Consider the following 18626-nt stretch of genomic DNA (forward strand, 5'->3'; position numbering starts at 1 on the left):
AAAGGGGTTTCCCAGAATAGTCTGGTACTGTAGTCCTCAGGAGTTGCCCTTTGATTGAAGCGTGTTAATGAGCTGAACTTCACAGCTATAATTGGGTTTTACAGTGTAATTGATCTTTAAGGACAAGGCCTTTTGAAAGCTTTAATTTTCTCTGAGATTAAATCATTGGGATGTAAATGTCATGTGTGGTACCCTTTAGCTCGACGCTGAGAGCTATTTGTTTTCATTAGGAACGCTTTGGAAAGTTGCCCTTTTTCTTGATTTACTGTCACATACTGAGGTAGGTAGTTGTTCATGTTTTTGTTGGGAAATCCTCTCTTACACTGCGACAGATATAGAGATATGTAAGTGCATGAATGAAATATCATCAATACTGAAATGTTATAGGGTACATTTCAGTATGTATGTTAAATGTGTCAGTGAGGTTTCTTTATATAAACTAAACTGACTAGTTGAATTCTATTGGGAAATGTTAATCCTTCAGTTAAAATATGAAAAAAAAAGATTGAAAGAGATAGAGCCAGAGATATGCTTTAAACTAGGGTAGGCAAATCATTTTAGAAGCATTATATGCTTTGTATGTTTAAATTCTCTTTATGTACGGACAGCGATCATTAAATAAAATGCTCTGGCAAAAAACACACACCCAAGAAAGGCCGCCCAATCATTTCATTCGGCCCTGTATGAAATGACTGGATGGCCTACCTGCCTGGCGATTTACCTTAGTTTTTATTGTTTGATAAACAGTACAATAGATCAGTGTTTAAATTTGACCTCGGTTTGTCTTGATTTGTTGGACCACACTGGTTGGGCTTTCTGTTTTTATGTCTCCTTGCTTTTGCAGTGCTTTGTCTGTCAGAGCACTCTGTAAACTCTGTTTTTAAAGGTTCTATATAAATTTAAGTTACTATTATTATTCATGAGGTAGTTGTCGTTCTTCCAGCAGTATGCAGGCAGTGGCCTGGCAGTTCATGTGTTTTGGGGGAGGGGCTTTGGAGGGGGGCCTGAAGGACTGAGCCAGGGTTTCTTTTTTGGTTGAGTACTTTATCGCTTACTCTTGCTGGTTTCTTCTGAGTTGCCTACCCCAGCTTTCATTTTGACCGATCTTTCATTTGATTATATTAGAAGTCATCAGTGCGAAATAAAGACATTTTTTCACTCCCCTCTTCCATTTATAATGGCATTTATCACTATGGATGATGGCTACAGCCATACTCATGCTACGTGTCTTTTTTCCTGCTTAAGAAAGGAAGAAAAAGATAAGATTTGAATGTAGAGGAAGTTAACATGCTTTGTTTTTCTAACTGCAATAGTATATAACACTTTAAAGGTAAGGTGTGTGACAGCAAAACATTTAACATTCCATCTTTGTGTTTCTGAGCCACTCCAGTGGCTTACACTCCAGACTCCCCTCTCCCATTCAGGTCTGCTTCTTAATCTCTAATGATGATTAATGTGGGCTGTGTGCTTATTGGCAGCACTGTGTTATTGGCAATCTGACAAGGTTGTTAAGATGGATAACTATGCAAGAGTGCGTATGCATGTGTGAGTGCGTGAGCCCCCAGCAGCAGGCCCCCCCCCCCACCCAATTTTGCAGCTTAGCCTCGAAATCAATTGATTTGTGTGTCTGGTCGTTGGAGAAAATGGATTTGTGGAAAGAAGCTGAAAAACAACACTAAATGAAACGTAGTCTCTGGTTTTCTGTGTTTGTTTAATCTTATTTTAAAGGCGCAGAGAACAATAGAAAGTAAATGTGATTTATTCACCTCATCATGCATGAAAACCGACTCTTATTTTATGAGTGTGTTTCATTGTTGTGTGTGTGTGTGTGTGTGTGTGCAGGAGATGGTTCGTCGGGGGAGATCCTGGATGAAAGCAGTGAGGATGATTTCTACCTTCGCCGTCTGGACGCTGGACTATTCGTGCTTCAGTTGATCTGCTATATTATGGTGGAGATCAGCAACTCAGGGATATCACAGGTACACACACACACACACACACACACACACACACACACACACACACTAACAGATTAATTAATGTTTAGACATCTGATCAGTCTTCCGTTGGGTTTTGCTGGACTCTACTTGATTGGACACATCAAGTCTTTGTACTGCTGCTTCAAAAACTGCAGCCAATTCCTACTCACTCCATTCTTTTAAGGGACTAATCATAAGTTAGCGCCTGCTTTTTTATACTCCTTTGTATGAAACAGTTCAGGTGTTTTGAGAACAGGCGTTGCTAGGAGACGCTCTGTCAAGTGCGGTGTGGAAATGACACATCATAGCTCAGTATAGCTTATCAAGGTTGATACTATACATCTTTGTTTTTAATAAGCCCACATAACGTTATCTAAATTCAGCATTCATCCATCCATTGGAGCAGTCATGCATTTCACACAAACAAAATAAATAAATAAATATAAAATGAATGTGTATACAAAAATGTGTATATATATATATATATATATATATATATATATATATATATATTTATATATATATATACTGATTCTTTGCAGAAATGAATTATGATTTTACAATATGTTCCTTCTCTGTATTTAGCTGCAGCAAAGGGTCCAACAAATTCTCAACCTAAGGGGAGGCTCTGTCAAACTAGTGCGACACATCATGAGAGGTAAGTAACTATGTTTTCTTTAACGTGGCCATTTCTCAAATATAATCTTCTCATAACCGCAATAAGAAAATACAAACTACCATTACCTGTACTACTGTGGTTCCATTGGTATGTGACTCGGTTCAGGGCCGTTCTGAGCTGGCCAATACTCGGCCCATTGACTCCAGGGAAGCAAAGATGAGTTCAGTTTTAATGTTGGTATATCCAGCGAGCCGCTGCTCAGTCTGCAGAGCCCTTAATATTTACATTATAATAGGGACATCAAAACTGCACCAAATTCAACACTGCACTCCCTCAGGTCCGCAGCAATACAGCCACCAAGTGTGAAGTAGATTGGATGAGTAGTTCTCGAGATATACGAAGGACACACAGACAATTGTTGCTTTTAGTGTCTTAATTTAACAGGAATTATCAATCAATTTCAATCAATTCGACTTTGCTCTTCTTTGTCTGAACTCATCTGCTGTTTCACAACAATATTCCCCTCCAGACTGCTGGTATTGATGTGACACCTATGGAGGAATTGTGAAAAGGAATGGGGTTTCTCATTAAAGTATACTTATATAAAGTGGGGAATTAGTGAAATGAAGGCACACTGCTTATATCGCAAGATGCTTATATCGAAAGCAGCTTGCAGTGAGCGTATTCAATCTATATAGATGCATCTGCAAAATTGCTAGAATCATGCAAGTACATCGGCTTCATCAAATATGCCGAAAGTGCTATGCAAAGTTGTTTCTTCAGTTAAGGTACATTATTTTAACATAATGTTAGTTTTTAGAAATATGCAGTAATTTATAGTTACTCTCCCTTGGCCATTTTACTTGCGTACAGTTTTATGAATGAATAAATGAATGAACAAGGTATGGATTGACCCCATTAAGAAACCCAAGTGGTAGTGTCTAAAACTATGTATTACAGGTCGACCTGGCCTTGGCCCAAAATCACAAAGTGAAACGGGATAAAATAAGAAAAATCATGTGCGTTTTGGCAGGGCAAAAATACACATAAGACAAACAGCGGCTGCTCCTGAAACAATTCATAAGAAGCATTTTATTGAGAAATGTTTATTTTCATTTTTTTAATTTTTTTTATCCTGTTTCCGAGTGCCTCTTGCCCTGGCAAGGAAACAACATTTCCGGGAGAAATGTTGCCATAATCAAAGTTCTGCGGCTGTGTTTGCTATTCCATAGTAAGCCCATGCTGTTCGCTGCAAAGTGGTTGTTTCTGAATTTAATGAAATGCTATGAATAATGTCCCTCTTCCTTATTCTTTCAAACAAAGTAAAAAAACTGGGAAAATAAAAGACCCAGGAAAACTATTAAACTGTGATGTGAAAAAGTACTTTTTTTCCCCACATTATCCAAGCCACAGTTTTGTGCATATTTCTGTCCATTGCATCCCTCTTTGCATTAATACATTTGCACAGTGACACTAGTGAACAGTACTGCCTTCTGGAGCAGAGGACAGAGGAGGATATAAGTAATAATGTGACACCATTAAAGGTCGTAAAATATAAAGTGCACATGGAGAACGAATATAATTTTAGATATTATGGCAGCAATAAATAAACACAGTACAATTCAGCACCTACAATATCCAGGGAGAAGCGTTTATTGCTTTTTCTTCACATTACCTGTGTACAGATGGTAAAACAATATGCAAAAACGTATCCCGGCGTGCCAATATGCATCGTAATCTAATCGTATGGTCGTTTGGAGAGGAGCAGAGACTGTCTCTCTGTCATTCATTCTTTATTTGCGCCCCGTCCCAAAGATTTCCTTTCCCGCCGCATTTTTATTCTCCGTTTGGTTTTCAACGACCTCTAGCAGGTGTGCTATTTTCGTCCCCGGTGCGACATCCATCCTTCCTGTATCGTTGTTGGATAAAGCCCGAGGACCATTCTCCGTTCACAACACCCTCTAGCTCTCGGTGGCATGTAGCACTGTAGATAGAGCCATCCGTCACGCATGGAGGTGCCAGCGAGCGTGGCAGCTCTCCAGTCCTCACTCTGTGTGTGTGTGTGTGTGTGTGTGTGTGTGTGTGTGTGTGTGTGCGTGTGTGTGTGTGTTGTGCGTGTGTTTATATTTGCATACACGTGTTAATGGCTTGTTCGGGTAGTTTCCACAATATGTTTCTGTGGAACACCTTGAGAGATTTTTTTTTTCAAATTTGGCACAAACGCCCACCTGAACTCGAGGGTGGATTGATTAGATTTAGGAGGTGAAAGGTCAAGGTTCACTGTGACCTCAAGCCTGTCTTGTACAGCAATTCTTCCAGCAGATTTTGTTATCAAATTTGGCACGAATGACACGTTGTTGGTTGGCCCTAACTCGTGCTGATTATGACCATTTCATACATAGAACGATTATTGATGGATGTGAGCTGCAACAAGACCGGTTGGCGAAGGCATATGACTGCAAGGCGGTAGTTCTATCTGCAGACTTGCATGATCTTTTTGTTTGTGTGTGCACATCACGTTTGCCCTCAGCACGTCTACATCTTTACATGTGCAAACGTGTCCCTGCTTGTTTTCATGTGCATATGTTTTACGTTTTAACATATCTTTGGGAGAAAGTCTCTGCAGGTGTGTGCGTTCAGTTTTCCTTTGTGATCCAGCCTGCATATTTAATTCATGATGTGTCTTTGTGTGTTTGTGTGTGTGTTGTCTTTGCATGATCTGGATGTGACTTATTTATTTGTCATTAATTGTGTTTGTGTTCATGTATGTGTGTTTTTTTACGAGCTGTGAGTGTGTGTGCGCCGTGATGCCGCTGCATCTGTCATTCTTAGTGTGTGTGTGTGTGTGTGTGTGTGTGTGTGTGTGTGTGTGTGTGTGTGTGTGTGTGTGTGTGTGTGTGTGTGTGTGTGTGTGTGTGTGTGTGTGTGTGTGTGTGTGTGTGTGTGTGTGTGCTCGTGTGTGTGTGCGTGTGCGGTGCCCTCACCCTTTCCATTAGGCCGCACCGTGTAGCCCTCTACCATTTAAAGTGCCCCGCCCGGTCAAAGTGAAACTGCAGAAAAAAGGTTAAGCACATGCAGAGCGCGCCGTCCTCGTCCGTCTTGACCTTAATGGCTTTTGCTCGCTGAATGAGAAGCAGCTACGCAGGAAGGATGACTTGGCACACTGGAAGGAAATTAATTGAATTCACTGATGAAAACATGCTGTGAGGTTCAGAAACTTTAGGTAGGTAGGGTTATTGTTTGAGCCGTGAAGGTTTCTTGGACCGATTGTACATGACTACACTGTATCTATCCTTTCAGATGACTCCAGTGGAGCCCTTTAAGAACAGAATAGAGGGCATTCAGGTGTTAGGAAATATACTTTCGGGTGGACTTGTTGCAGTCCACAGCTCTGGGCAACGCCACAAGAACTGGTATTGGGATTCCTCCCAGTGACGAGCCTTAAGGTCAGGTTATGCTTTATCAGAACTAGTTTGTACAACGTGTTATCTGACCTCGTCGGGAGGAAAACTGTGTCCATAGCAGCTTCAAACGGCCCCACTGGAAGGTGAAGTGAAACATCAGCTGTCATAGAGAGCAGCGAGACGCGATATCATTTAAATTAAGGGATACCAGCGGACATTTTCAGTTTATAGTGTTGCCTTCGGTTGTTCACATGAAAAGAGCACTTGAGAGAGTAGATTAAAGTCTGGCTCCCTTCTCACCTTCCAAACCGTGAAGATGGTTTGAATGCCAGATGGGCGATTTTCGAATCATTAAAGGAGAAGGTTGAACTTATTTTTTTTTTTTTTTTTTAACCAGTTCTATGAATAGTAAAAAATAAAAAAAGCAACCATCGTGTGAAAGAACTCCAGTATGAAATTAACTTTCATAAAATGAACACACTGTGAAAGGGTTCACGCCCTAAAGCATACCCTGCTCTATCATCTAGTTTACTGTGAATGGAACCATGATTTACTAAACGAACATCATGCTGTATTGAAGAAGACTTGAAACTAGAGATTGAGACCATAAACGCATGTTTACAATGTTTACTGAGGGAATAAATCAGTGAGTAGTAGGGTCATTTTATCATAGACTTCTATACAACCAGAGGAGTCGCCCCCTGCTGGTCAGTGGAGAGAATTCACGTTTAAGGCACTACAGCATTGGCTTCACTTTGCAGACCGGTAGGTAGGTTGCCTCTTGGTATGAACACTTATCAGCATCTCAGCATCGCAGTGGCATCTGCCCAACACAGAACTACCCTCTGAAGATCTAAATACAGTCATAGTAATGAAGTAATAAATTACCCAAAGAGACAGCATGGCTCTTTTATTAGTTGGCTACACATGCAGTACTTGAAAACAAGCTAATTTCACCAAACGGATGAACAGATGGCTGTCTAAAAGTAGCCATACGAACTTAGCTTGTGATTTGATGATCATATTTAAGAGATATTGCAAAATGCATTATTTCCCTGGTAAAAACCGTGTTTGAATGGGTAGCGGTGTCCCAGCTGCAGTCCTACAGTGAGTCCCTATCCTCGGCTGCTGCTGCTGCTGCTGCAGAGACTGCTCCTGGAAATGATTCTCCTTGTACTCATGGCAGATCAGTCCCAGTCACTGACCTAAGTAATGGCGATGCTCAGCACCGTATTGTCCTCTGCCGCGTTGCCGTGGTGACAGAAGGAGAGAGTACCAGCATGCCAAAGAAAAGCTTCTGCGGAAAGTTGAAGAGTCACCGAAATCTTTGACCTTTCTGTCTGTGTGGCTGTCTGCTCCGCCATTTATAGACACGAACACACACACACACACACACACACACACACACACACACACACACACACACACACACACACACACACACACACACAGAGGCACAATGACAGGCTGGCAATGAAAGAGGATGTAGGTTTTCATGTTTTCGTCCAGGCACTCTCCGTCTCCGTCTCCCCTTACCTGCTTTTCTCAGTCAACCTTAAAATTCTTCCATTTTTTACTTCAGTAACATCCCACACCTCTGTGGATCAAATGCAAATCCCTGTTGCTGCCATTCAACACACACACACACACACACACACACACACACACACACACACACACACACACACACACACACACACACACACACACACACACATACACAGAGACCTCCAAATAGTGGCCGAGCAGCCCTACACTTTTTTTAACTTTACTCCCAACTTCATGGTCTGTCTTTGCCCAGCTCCCCTCAGAATACCCAATGATGGAGTGACCTCTGTGCTCCAGAGTGAACGACTGTCAACACTGTCTCTCTTCTGACCTGAACAGCAAACTTATATCTCAAGAAGCAGACCACGTACTGCACTGCTCTGCCCACATTCTGAACTCTGCCTGCAGATATCGGATGCTGCTATCCACTGCAATACATACCTGACTTATTTCTCTACTCCTACGTCATGCAGTGGTGGGAAGTAACGATCTTAAGTACTGCACTTTAGGTTCTCTCTACCAGAGTTACTTTAAAACTTTAAAGCTAAAATGTTAGAACCTATGAAGAACCTCTGAATTAAACTACAGAAACATTAAGGAAGAGGTTAAAACTATCCACAATCGTGGACGTTTTTAGCATCTTTATTTCATAACTAATAACAGTATTTAGTCTACAGAAAGCCAGTACTTTTACTTTGATACTTAAAAGGAATACTTCAGCCCTAAAAGCTTTTTTGTGTCAGTTACTCACCATTTGTTACTCTCAATTCTTGAAGAAAAGCGCTTTTTTCTTTCATGCCCCCTTTGTGAACGCAGAATCCCCTAAAAAACGTAAAAACTTCTTAATGAACTAAAGTAAATGGGGGGCCCGCGTTTACGAGCTAGACCCGTTGTATGGTCTAAACTTCCCAAACATATACGTTATCTCATAGCCCTACTATTTAAAAACACTTTCACATAAACAGTACTCACATTTCGTTGAAATAAACCAGAATGATCTATATTAGTGTATGTTTGTGAGCTTACAGCACTCATAAAGACAAGAAGCGTTCTCCCACAAGACCTCTGTTCCATTATGTGTGTCACTATCCTTTATATACAATCTAATAACACACAAAGAAAAAACAAAATCTCCTCAGAGTCTTTGTCAGCAGTGGTTCGTCCTCCTAAACCCCGCGGGCTGTTGTCAGGGAAAGCCCCCTTCACTCTCTTCCCTCTGCAGTGTCTCCCAGACAAAAAACTAGTCTTTTTCATCTCTGCGTCTCGACATCCCCGGGTTTAATGTGTAATCCCTGCCTTAGGAGGCTGGCTGGCAGAGAGAGGTGGCGAATGCCCGGACTCCACCGGGGACCGCGGCAGCTTCCTCTCTGCACATTAGACTCACAAATCAAGCGTCGGCCGGCCTCTGAGGCCTCTGCGTGGGAGGCAGACGCACGAAAATGAAGAAATCGCTGAGAAACACACAATGAAGTACCAGTACTGCACAGTACACCTGGACTGGTTACTGCTCAGAGAAGACAGGGGGGGGTGGTTTCAGTCCAGTTGCTGTTCCTGGACATCTTATGATATATAAGCAAGGAAATATCTTGTAATATGGAGACTGTCGAGACTGCAATAGATCATTTATGCAAAGAATAGCTTCATTTCTCTGTCATCCCTAAGTGAGTACAATGAGATTTACTGAAAAGGGTTCACTGTTCGCTGAAGTTACAACATCTCTTGACTTCTTCTGTCGGAGTATTTAGTATATTAAATGGGGGGAAAGAGAGATCATTGCCTATGTGTTCGATTTAAGGAACAAGGGAACCGGGAAAAAAGGGCAATGTGACCATTATATTTTGTCATCTAACTTTACATTTGTTCTTTTACACCAGGGGTATGAGCGAATATGAATGCATTATTTAGACATTCATCGTTGTGTCAATTTTCACCCAAAAAAGGCAATTATTTGCCGGTTCCAGTGTCTCTAATGTTATGACTTGCTGCCATCTTTTGTCATTGTTCACCAAAAATATTTGGCTGCATTGTTCAGCTGCTGCTTTATTTCTACATAATCTTTCTTTGCTTTCAGAAATAGTGCTACAACACAAAGGCGCTCACAATGTTTTACTACTGTTTTCTGGACGCGAGTCACTAAAACTCGTATCCAGAAAACAATCCTAAACAATGTGTTATTTTCAAATTTCACATTTCTGCTTTCTTGTGAGCTCCGGGCTCTAACGATTGTCCCCAGTGACCTCAGAAGTCAAACGGCCACGCCGTTAACTAAACCTCTAACTTTTCTATTTTTTTCTTTCTTTTGCAGAGTACGCTGAGAGCATCGGAGATGGGAAGAGCGACGAGTTCAAGGAGGCTGAGCGGAAGAGGATCATGGACCTCGTGGAAAATTTCTAATCTCACTTTCTCTCACACACACACACACACACACACACACACACACACACACACACACACACACACACACACACACACACACACACACACACACACACACACACACACACACACACACAAACACAATATATTCTCACACTTGAGAATGTTAAAAATGCACTAGTATGATTTGGACTGATGGTGACCGTGAGCCCGTCTAAGAACTAAAGTGTTCTTCTGTAACTTTCTAAACTAACTAAAGCCACTGAGTGTGTGTACATGCACAGCAATACTGCAAGCAATACTGTCTGCTAAAAGACACCAGACTCATTGTCATGGTTCAAAGAAATGGTTCATGTTTTTAAATAACCTGGTTTACTTTGCCAGCATCTCTGGCATCCAATGTAGGGGGAAAAAGGAATCTAAAATTGTTAGATTATAATTAGTCTTTTTTTTTTAATGAATTCAATCTAATTAATCTTTAGGTTCCAAATAAATGGTTCGAATGAGATGGTTGCTGTGCATGTAACACTGCTCGCTGTAGGAACAGTTGGAGTTGAGTTTGCAGAGCAGAAGCTCGTCTGAATCTCTCAACAAACACGAGATGGACTCGGAGCTACGGTGCTGTTTATTTTCTCTCCTGTGATGTTGAACCCTTGCGTAATAATTATGGACCAGTTTGCAAACTCAACATCAATCCCTTCGGCTCTACTGCCTAACCTCGTGTGTTTGTTTTGGATTCACGTGTAAGATATTTTCTAATAAAACATTTGCTGATAAAATCCTGATTGCATGTTTGGTTTGTTTGATTAATGTCACGGTTTAGCGAGCTGGGTTGGCACAGCTCGTTGATAACCGTCTGTGCGCCCGCATCTCATTACTCCTTCGCTTGGTTACCGTTTCACAGAAGCACAGATGGAGAAAACAAATGTATGTCCGCAGCTTCCTTTGCAGAGAATTCTTTGCAGAAAGACAAGACCTGCTTCTTCTTCATTTGTCTGAAGCCGCCCACTGCTGGATCCCAGCAGCATCCCGGAGCTCTCAGCCCACTGCTGTTGTCTCTTTGTGACGCTGTTCACACACATCTGTGCGGAGGTGTATTATGGTAGAGCTGTGTACACAAACAAACCTACTGTATCATTCTGCACGGCTGTGCACAAATACACTGTATCTCTGCTGCCTTTATGCTGAGGAGCAAATAAACATTCCCAATTACTTCTGCGTTTGAATGTGTGAGAGACATGACCCACTTAAACATACTGACCCACTATTTTTAGTCTGATATGAATCTTAGCATAGAGTAGTGTCAAAGAAATTGAACAATGTGGGAGAGAAAATCATTTATCCAAATGGATTTTAGATTGTTTTCATCGGAGTGCAGCCAGCTTGAACATCAAGATAACTCATCCCATGTTATCGTAAGTTATCAGCCACTGCTGCAGAACTCCATCAGATAGTTGGTATTAGACAATGAGATCTACAATTTATATTGCAATAAATTCCAACATATTGTCTTGGTGAAGCTCAAGGCTTATTTTTTAAGTTTGCTTTCTGTACTTTCTGTAATTGCCTGTAGGCTGATTGGTTTTTTGGTTATTATCAGTCTTTTTCTATTACTTCTATTATCCATCTTCCATAACCGCTTATCCAGTTAAGGGTCGCGGGGGTGCTGGAGCCGATCCCAGCTGTCAATGGGCGAAGGCAGGGTACACCCTGGACAGGTCGCCAGCCTATCACAGGGCTGACATATATAGACAGACAACCAATCACGCTCACATTCACACCTACGGGCAATTTCAGAGTCATCAATTAACCTAAGCTGCATGTCTTTGGACTGTGGGAGGAAGCCGGAGAACCCGGAGAGAACCCACGCTGACACGGGGAGAACATGCAAACTCCACACAGAAGGTTGTCTAGCCCGGGAATTGAACCCGGGCCCCTCTTGCTGTGAGGCGACAGTGCTAACCACTACACCACCGTGCAGCCCCTTACTTCTATTATGAATATTATATTTACTACTGCTATTTTTGTTAGTAGTACTAGTAGTAATATTTCCTTTTCCATTATCCGATATTGCTATTGTCATTCTATTAAATTCACTGCTGCTATTAATATTAGTGTATTAGTTAGATTTTTCTTTAAGAATTCAGCAAATTTATTGTAGTGGTGTAGTTATAGTTAGTTGATTTTAGTTAATTTAGTTTAAAGGTTAAGATCAATGTGTAAGTCAACATGGATGAAAAATCCTGAGTTTCATAACAACTGAGCAAACTGCGTCTGATGAAGAACGTTTGATGCTGTCAAGATATCCACAACAAGTGAGTACCAGGACTTTAACGGGAGATTGTTTTACCACCTGCTGTTTCCAAAGTCAAGAATAAACAGTCAAACTGAGTAAACTTAGGACGGATAGAGTTTCTAAGTCTATTGGAAAACTTATTTTTTGGCCCAATGTCATCATGTGTTTGGCCACTTTTATTTACCAACTATTTAAAATTATCCTCAAAGCCAGGCCTTCTTCCTGGGGACTGGGGGCCAAACAAATTACAACTTCTGGGTCAATCATGTGATGCCATGGAGCCCAATCATACTGTTTTCCCAAAGACTTGTATTGGGAAAGAGACGTCTTTACTCAGCAGATTTTAAATCAACTCCCAGTACGAAAACAGATAACCCTTATTTGAATCATTAGGGAAAACCTGTGAAGAACATTAATAGCCAAATTCAGAGATATTTTCCTTCCTCCGTTCATGTGAATGAGACTTGATCGGGGGCTGGGAGGCGGGGTCAAAGGAGAGGCTGGTGTGATTGCTCTATGGGACCGTGGATCTTCGTTGGCCACTGAGCACCTTTCATAGGAATTAACGGGCCGTAGCCTCCAATGCTGTATCCATCTATATGCATTTATGACACACATACAAGCAGCAAGCAGCATCACCTGAGGCCAAGCAATCAGCCACGTTCTGAGGGGTCACTGAACTAGTAGTCCAATAAAATTTGTTTATCAGCTGTAATCTTGCCGGTTTCTTTAACCAGCTTCGTTGAGCTGCCCACATTTGTTAGCTTTGGTCGCTTTTATTCTGCCTTTCGTTGCACTTTACTTACTGTCATGTGAACATTTTGACAAGTAGTGTCAGAGTGCAGGAGTTGAACAACTGAATCAAATTGGCAAAATTTCTATAACACTAAATGAGTGATGAAATAGGGATTTAGAGCTGATGGAGACTTCCCCTTCCTTCTCTCTGAGTTGGAATGTTGTGAGCGCCACATGTGAATACGTGTCGAAATGCCGTGACCATCAGAAGGAACTACTTAACCATGATTGTGGTTTTAAAAGGACTTCAGTTCATTCTTTCGTTGCTCATATTGAGAAAGCGTTTGAGTTGATGTCGTACAAAAGACCATACCTAAAAGCTCAGACCTTTTGTGAGCAGACAGCTCTTAACTGCCTCCCATATGAAAAAGGACGCAGCATCTATATCTATTAGCGTCTTGTCAATGGTATATTTCTGCATTATTAATTACTCAGTTAGTGTTATGCTGCTCATTCTGTACACATGACATCTATTGCATTCTGTCCATCCTGGGAGAAGGATCCCTCCTCTGTCGTTCTCCCATAGGTTTCTTCCTTTTTTCTCCCTGTTAAAGGGGTTTTTAGGGGAGTTTTTCCTGTGCCGATGTGAGGGAAGGACAGAGGATGTCGCATGTGCACAGATTGTAAAGCCCTCTGAGGCAAATTTGTAATTTGTGATTCTGGGCTATACAAAATAAACTGAATTGAATTGAATTGTACCACGCCCCCTATGGGTCCCTGACCATGATCCTTGTAGGAAGCTGCAGTGTCAGGGGGAACATGGGGCCCGTTCACTGACAGCTGCCACGTCTATTGCCTTTCCTAAGTGTCTTTAGGAACTCTAATATCGCTCAGTAACAAGATGGGTAGAACGGCGGGGCATCGTTTGCATATTGTATTGGCGGAGCAGCCCCGGCCCCATGCATCTCTTATCAGTGATTATGACTGCGGCGTGTTTAACAGCGGTTGTACAGCAATTTCACAGCCGAGGGGAAGGAGAATAATTGTATTTTCCGAATGACTGAGTGCAAACACTGTGAGCCGCTGTGCTTTTGGTGCTCCTCTCTGTTAGCAGGGGCCGAGAGGAGAAGGTATTCTGTCATTGAGAGTCAGCGCAGGGAATGATAGAAGGTGAAAAAAACAGGGGATATTGTGATTTAAAAGTCACTGCGGTGCTTCCTTCTTTTATCCTCCAAAACTCTGTGTTCCCAACAATGTGGTCAACACTTAAATCAGTCGACAATTGGTTAAAGTAAATTGCTGATTGAAATGAAATGATTTGGGTCACAAATTGTGCTGGTATGACTTTATGGTAAAAACTCAGGAGGTCACTGAGGTATTCCACAACAGAACAGCAAAAAAAGTAGCATGATAAGAGAGGGAAAGATGACACCTGTCCGTGTCCACTACCAGGTGTTCAACCAGTGGACTTTGAGCTGACATATTCGACACCAAACATGCTCAGGTTGTAGATAGTAGCAGTGTTTCGATCTGAAGCTGATTAAGATTAAGAACCCTGCCTTGCAGCCGTACCGTTATACAAGTTCACTGCAAAAACACATTCATTTCCCCTGATGGTTTTATTGGTGCAAAGCAAAATATAACAAAAGAACACTCCAATAAATGGGGCCTAATGACACCCCAGAGGTAGTGAAGGCATCACAACACAAACCAAATATAAAGCATACTGTCCCCTTTTTCCACATTTTGTGTTGTTTCTCTGTGCACGTTTCACTGTTATGTAGTGACAGCGTTCCATTTTCTTTATAGACGTCTTGGCCTGGAAAGAAAATCACCTGAACATCTGGGTTAATGGCTTTTATTAAAGAGGTTAATTGGAGTCAGGTAATCCAATCAGTGTGTTGACATTCAGATATGGGTTACAGCGAGGTCTGTGTCTGTTGGAAATCCACAAAATGTTCCGTTACGAACTGGGTTTGATCTTGAAAGCAGAGATTGGGTGAGGTGAAATGTGCATCCATCAAAAGATTTCAGGGGATCGGGCAGGTTGTCCAAAAAATGATAAAAGATAAGTGCCATATGTATCCGACAGAACAAAGAACTCTAGACTAACGATAAGAACTCGTAGCTGTGTTATCAACTTGCTAATGTCTGTTCAATGGTCCACATTTAACTATAATTCCAAAAAGGAAGAAATACTAACAAGAGTGGTGTTAATGGAAATAAAAGCCCTCAAGAAAAACTACAATTGAAAATGGTTTGCTGTTGTATTTGGATAGCTTGCAGTTAAAGACACAATTTAAATGATCAAATAGGAACTTGTATCAGATTTCTGAGCTTGATTGTAATGTTGATGTAAGTGATGTCACACGAAAACAAATAGATATTTTAGAACACGTCTTTCTTTTGCTCTGTAACAAATGTACTAATAATCTGAATCTGAATCAACCCCGAAGGCATGTTAAGATTTCAATAAAACTACAACCAACATATTGTATTCACCCCATCTATTTAAACAAAACAGACCAATCTCAGATTTAATGTCCTATTTGTAGATTCATGGAAGTTATTTATGACTATTCATAGTCCCAAGGCCACAATTTTGACACATTTGAAACAATAAATGCATATATCTCGTAAGCAAAAGTTATAAGAAGGCCTTCTCTTGGTTGTGTGTTTGAAATAAATGGTTCCCACAGTGTATAATCGTGCCTAACTAGGTGGACAGAATCTCGCCTGGCTACATTGCCCTGAAAAAGTGCTTAAGATCAATGAAGTTTATACTGGCACTAACATACTATTCCATAAAGTCCAATGGCCCATATCATAGTGTGGCTTGTCACTGGGAATTTTATCCTCTAGTGTTCTCTAGTGGGGCAGCTGTGGCGTAGTGGAGAGCAAGGTAGTTCTCCAATCAGAGGGTCGGTGGTTCGATACCCGGCTTCGGCAGTCGATGTGTCCTTGGGCAAGACACTTAACCCCAAGTTGCTCCTGAAGGCTTGCCATCGGTGTGGACTGGATGTTGCATGAATGTTAGTTAGAGTCTGATGGTGGCACCTTGCATGGTAGCCTGTCATCAGTGTGTGAATGGGTGAATGATATGTAATATACTACTGACTGTAAGTCGCTTTGGATAAAAGCGTCTGCTAAATGACTGTAATGTAATGTAATGTGTTCAATATGTGACCAACACTGAGGCTGCTTTTCAGCGCCATGGACAGCGACACAGCAGAGCCACTCCAGTTCTCTGAATACCTCTGTGTGCACTCTGCTTAGGAGGGAAATCTAAGAATTCAGGATACTTGCTTATAGCCCATATTTAAACCAGACTTTCAACTTGCTGGAGTGCAGAGTAGTCCTCTTCTTTTGTGTCTTTAGAAACCAGTCTTTACTTGCAGTCGATAAGATACAGCAGGGTTTAGCTGTGCTGCATGGGAATAAAAGACGGAACTAATGTGAACACAGATTATTACCAATTTCTTTTGTTCTATAGTCACCAAAGTAAAAATGCTGGACCCATTAGGCACAAGATAAATATCTTCCAAACATTTTGACACTAAAATGTCATTTAAGTCAGGAGAAAAGAGACCTTTCTTTGTCTCAGGAAAACACTCTTGTGAGATCTGACAACGTTCTCAAAGGCTCTCGCAAATTTGTGTAATGCTAAATATGGTTGGTAGCTGTATAAATATAACATTTTAGCAAAATAAAATATAAATACGTTCAGCAAATATAATCACATCTGCTTCTATCAATCCCATAGACTGAACTAAGGGGATGCAGTCACCATGACGTCATCCGTTGGTTTGAGGATTGAATTTTTTGACGCCTCGAGTTCATCATTTTTGGCCACCGTCTCACTTTCCACCGTTTTAGGAGACTACTTTGCCGGGAGGAGAGCAAGCTCCGGAGAAAACAACCTGATGCTTCATCAACACGCTCAGGTCACAGCGTAAAGAAAGTCCAATGCTTTAAGATTAACACAGTAAGGAACACGTCTATTCAATCCCTCAGAGCACTACCAGGAGTAAAATAAGTTTTTCAATTCAGAGCACTACCAGGAGTAAAATAAGTTTTTTTATTAATTATTTTTATTTTTATTAATTCATTTTCTATATTTTATTAAGTTATTTTTATATTTTATTAATTTATTTTTTGTATTTTATTAATTTATTTTTACTTAAAAAAATGTCATAATCTATCAATTAATGATTCAGATAGCTAATACTGAACACTTTGTTAACTAATGTTTGTGCAACTCCAAATTGCAATATTAACTATAATAATAATAATAATAATAATAATGCAAATAAAAAAAATTAAAATAAATAATAATAATAATAATAATAATAATAATAATAATAATAATAATAATAATAGTAGTAGTGGGCTTCTACCGTCGTTTTATAAAGCGCATTTTCAATTTCAGTATCACTCCTCCCATAACCGACATCCCCCCTTTGCAAGCCGCGGTACCTCCCATTTGGGAGAGAGTCCCTCCGCCGCATGTAGAGCCGACTGAGCGGAGGCAGAGCTCCAGTCTGTGAGAGAGAGAGATAGAGAGACAGAGACAGAGACAGAGAGAGAGGCTGCAGCGGCTTCCTCCGTCCCTTTATTCTTCATCTCACTTCCCTCCTCGCAAGAACAAGTCAGCTGGATTTAAAAAATAAATTAAAAAAAAACAACAACAAACAAATAAAATAACAAAAAAAATTAAAACAATCTTCTTTTGGACGTGCATGAGAGGGGGACGGAGCGCAGACCAGCGGCAGACATGGGGGCGTTCAGGGCGCTGCTGGGGAGTTTACACTACATTGGACTCTACATGCAACTTGGAGTCTCCGGGAGGCAAGCTGGACACGGCGAGGTGGAGAACCACATCTCCGGGAACGGTAGGTGTGACGTCCGATTCCACCACCACCAGCACCACCACCAGCACCACCCCTCCCACTTCAGAAGGTGCTGTGTGGAGAGAGGACGGCACAGGTGATGAGGAAGGGATTAGACAAAGAGCTGATGATGCTGATCATACATGCCAAGTGATGGCAATTTTTTTTTTTTTTTTTACATTTTATTGTGAAAAGCTTGTGGGGCTAAAAAAAAAAAGAAAAGAGTTTAAAGTGTACAATGAATAGACTGAGCTGTCAGTCAGTCCATCTTATTAGTGAGTGTTTGATGCTCTGATCATTCATTGGAAAGGATACTCATTGATGTGGTAGTCCTCTCTAATTAGTGTCAGGTCTTTGATGTAGTTGGTGGTGTGACATTCTGTGATTCTGACAGGATTTTTTTTTTTTTTTTTGCTATCTGCTGCAGCCCCCACCCCCACCCCCACCACTGATCAGTGTGTGATTCATCCAGATGGAGAGCAGAGGTGATGTCAGCCGATAGATGTGAAGTGGATATTCTCTTTTTAGTGCACCCATGAAATCGACACTGAACAGCCCCCCCTTCCTCAGACTTACCTCTTAATCCTTCTCGCCAGGATCTTCCCTAAATGGCCTTACACTTTGTTACGTCACACACACACATACACACAAACACACACACACAGGGTGTCACGGTGTGTTTTTGGTCACTTTGGCTCGGCTTGGCCGTCAACACGGGTGTCAGGCTGCGGGGCTTGGCAGATGTGTGTGATGTCTGCGTGGGTTGATAAATTAAGTCAG

At 41.3% G+C, this 18626-nt stretch overlaps 2 protein-coding genes across 2 annotated transcripts in view; both read left to right on the top strand.

Moving 5' to 3' along the window:
- ctnnbl1 (catenin, beta like 1) overlaps positions 1–10705 on the top strand; it is a 47840-nt gene extending 37135 nt beyond the window's left edge. Inside the window, 4 exon segments of the mRNA XM_054609139.1 lie at positions 1843–1852; positions 1855–1979; positions 2565–2637; positions 9856–10705. Of these exon segments, the coding sequence (XP_054465114.1) occupies positions 1843–1852; positions 1855–1979; positions 2565–2637; positions 9856–9944 (297 nt within the window). The 3' untranslated portion in view covers positions 9945–10705.
- Positions 10706–17731: 7026 nt separating this feature from the next.
- The window catches only part of LOC129099391 (V-set and transmembrane domain-containing protein 2-like protein), a 38660-nt gene continuing 37765 nt past the window's right edge, over positions 17732–18626 (top strand). Inside the window, exon 1 of the mRNA XM_054608621.1 lies at positions 17732–17849. Coding sequence (XP_054464596.1) covers positions 17732–17849 — 118 coding nt within the window. The remainder of the gene's footprint in view (positions 17850–18626) is intronic.

Source organism: Anoplopoma fimbria, chromosome 12 (genome assembly GCF_027596085.1).
Source record: "Anoplopoma fimbria isolate UVic2021 breed Golden Eagle Sablefish chromosome 12, Afim_UVic_2022, whole genome shotgun sequence".
Taxonomy (NCBI): Eukaryota; Metazoa; Chordata; class Actinopteri; order Perciformes; family Anoplopomatidae; genus Anoplopoma; species Anoplopoma fimbria.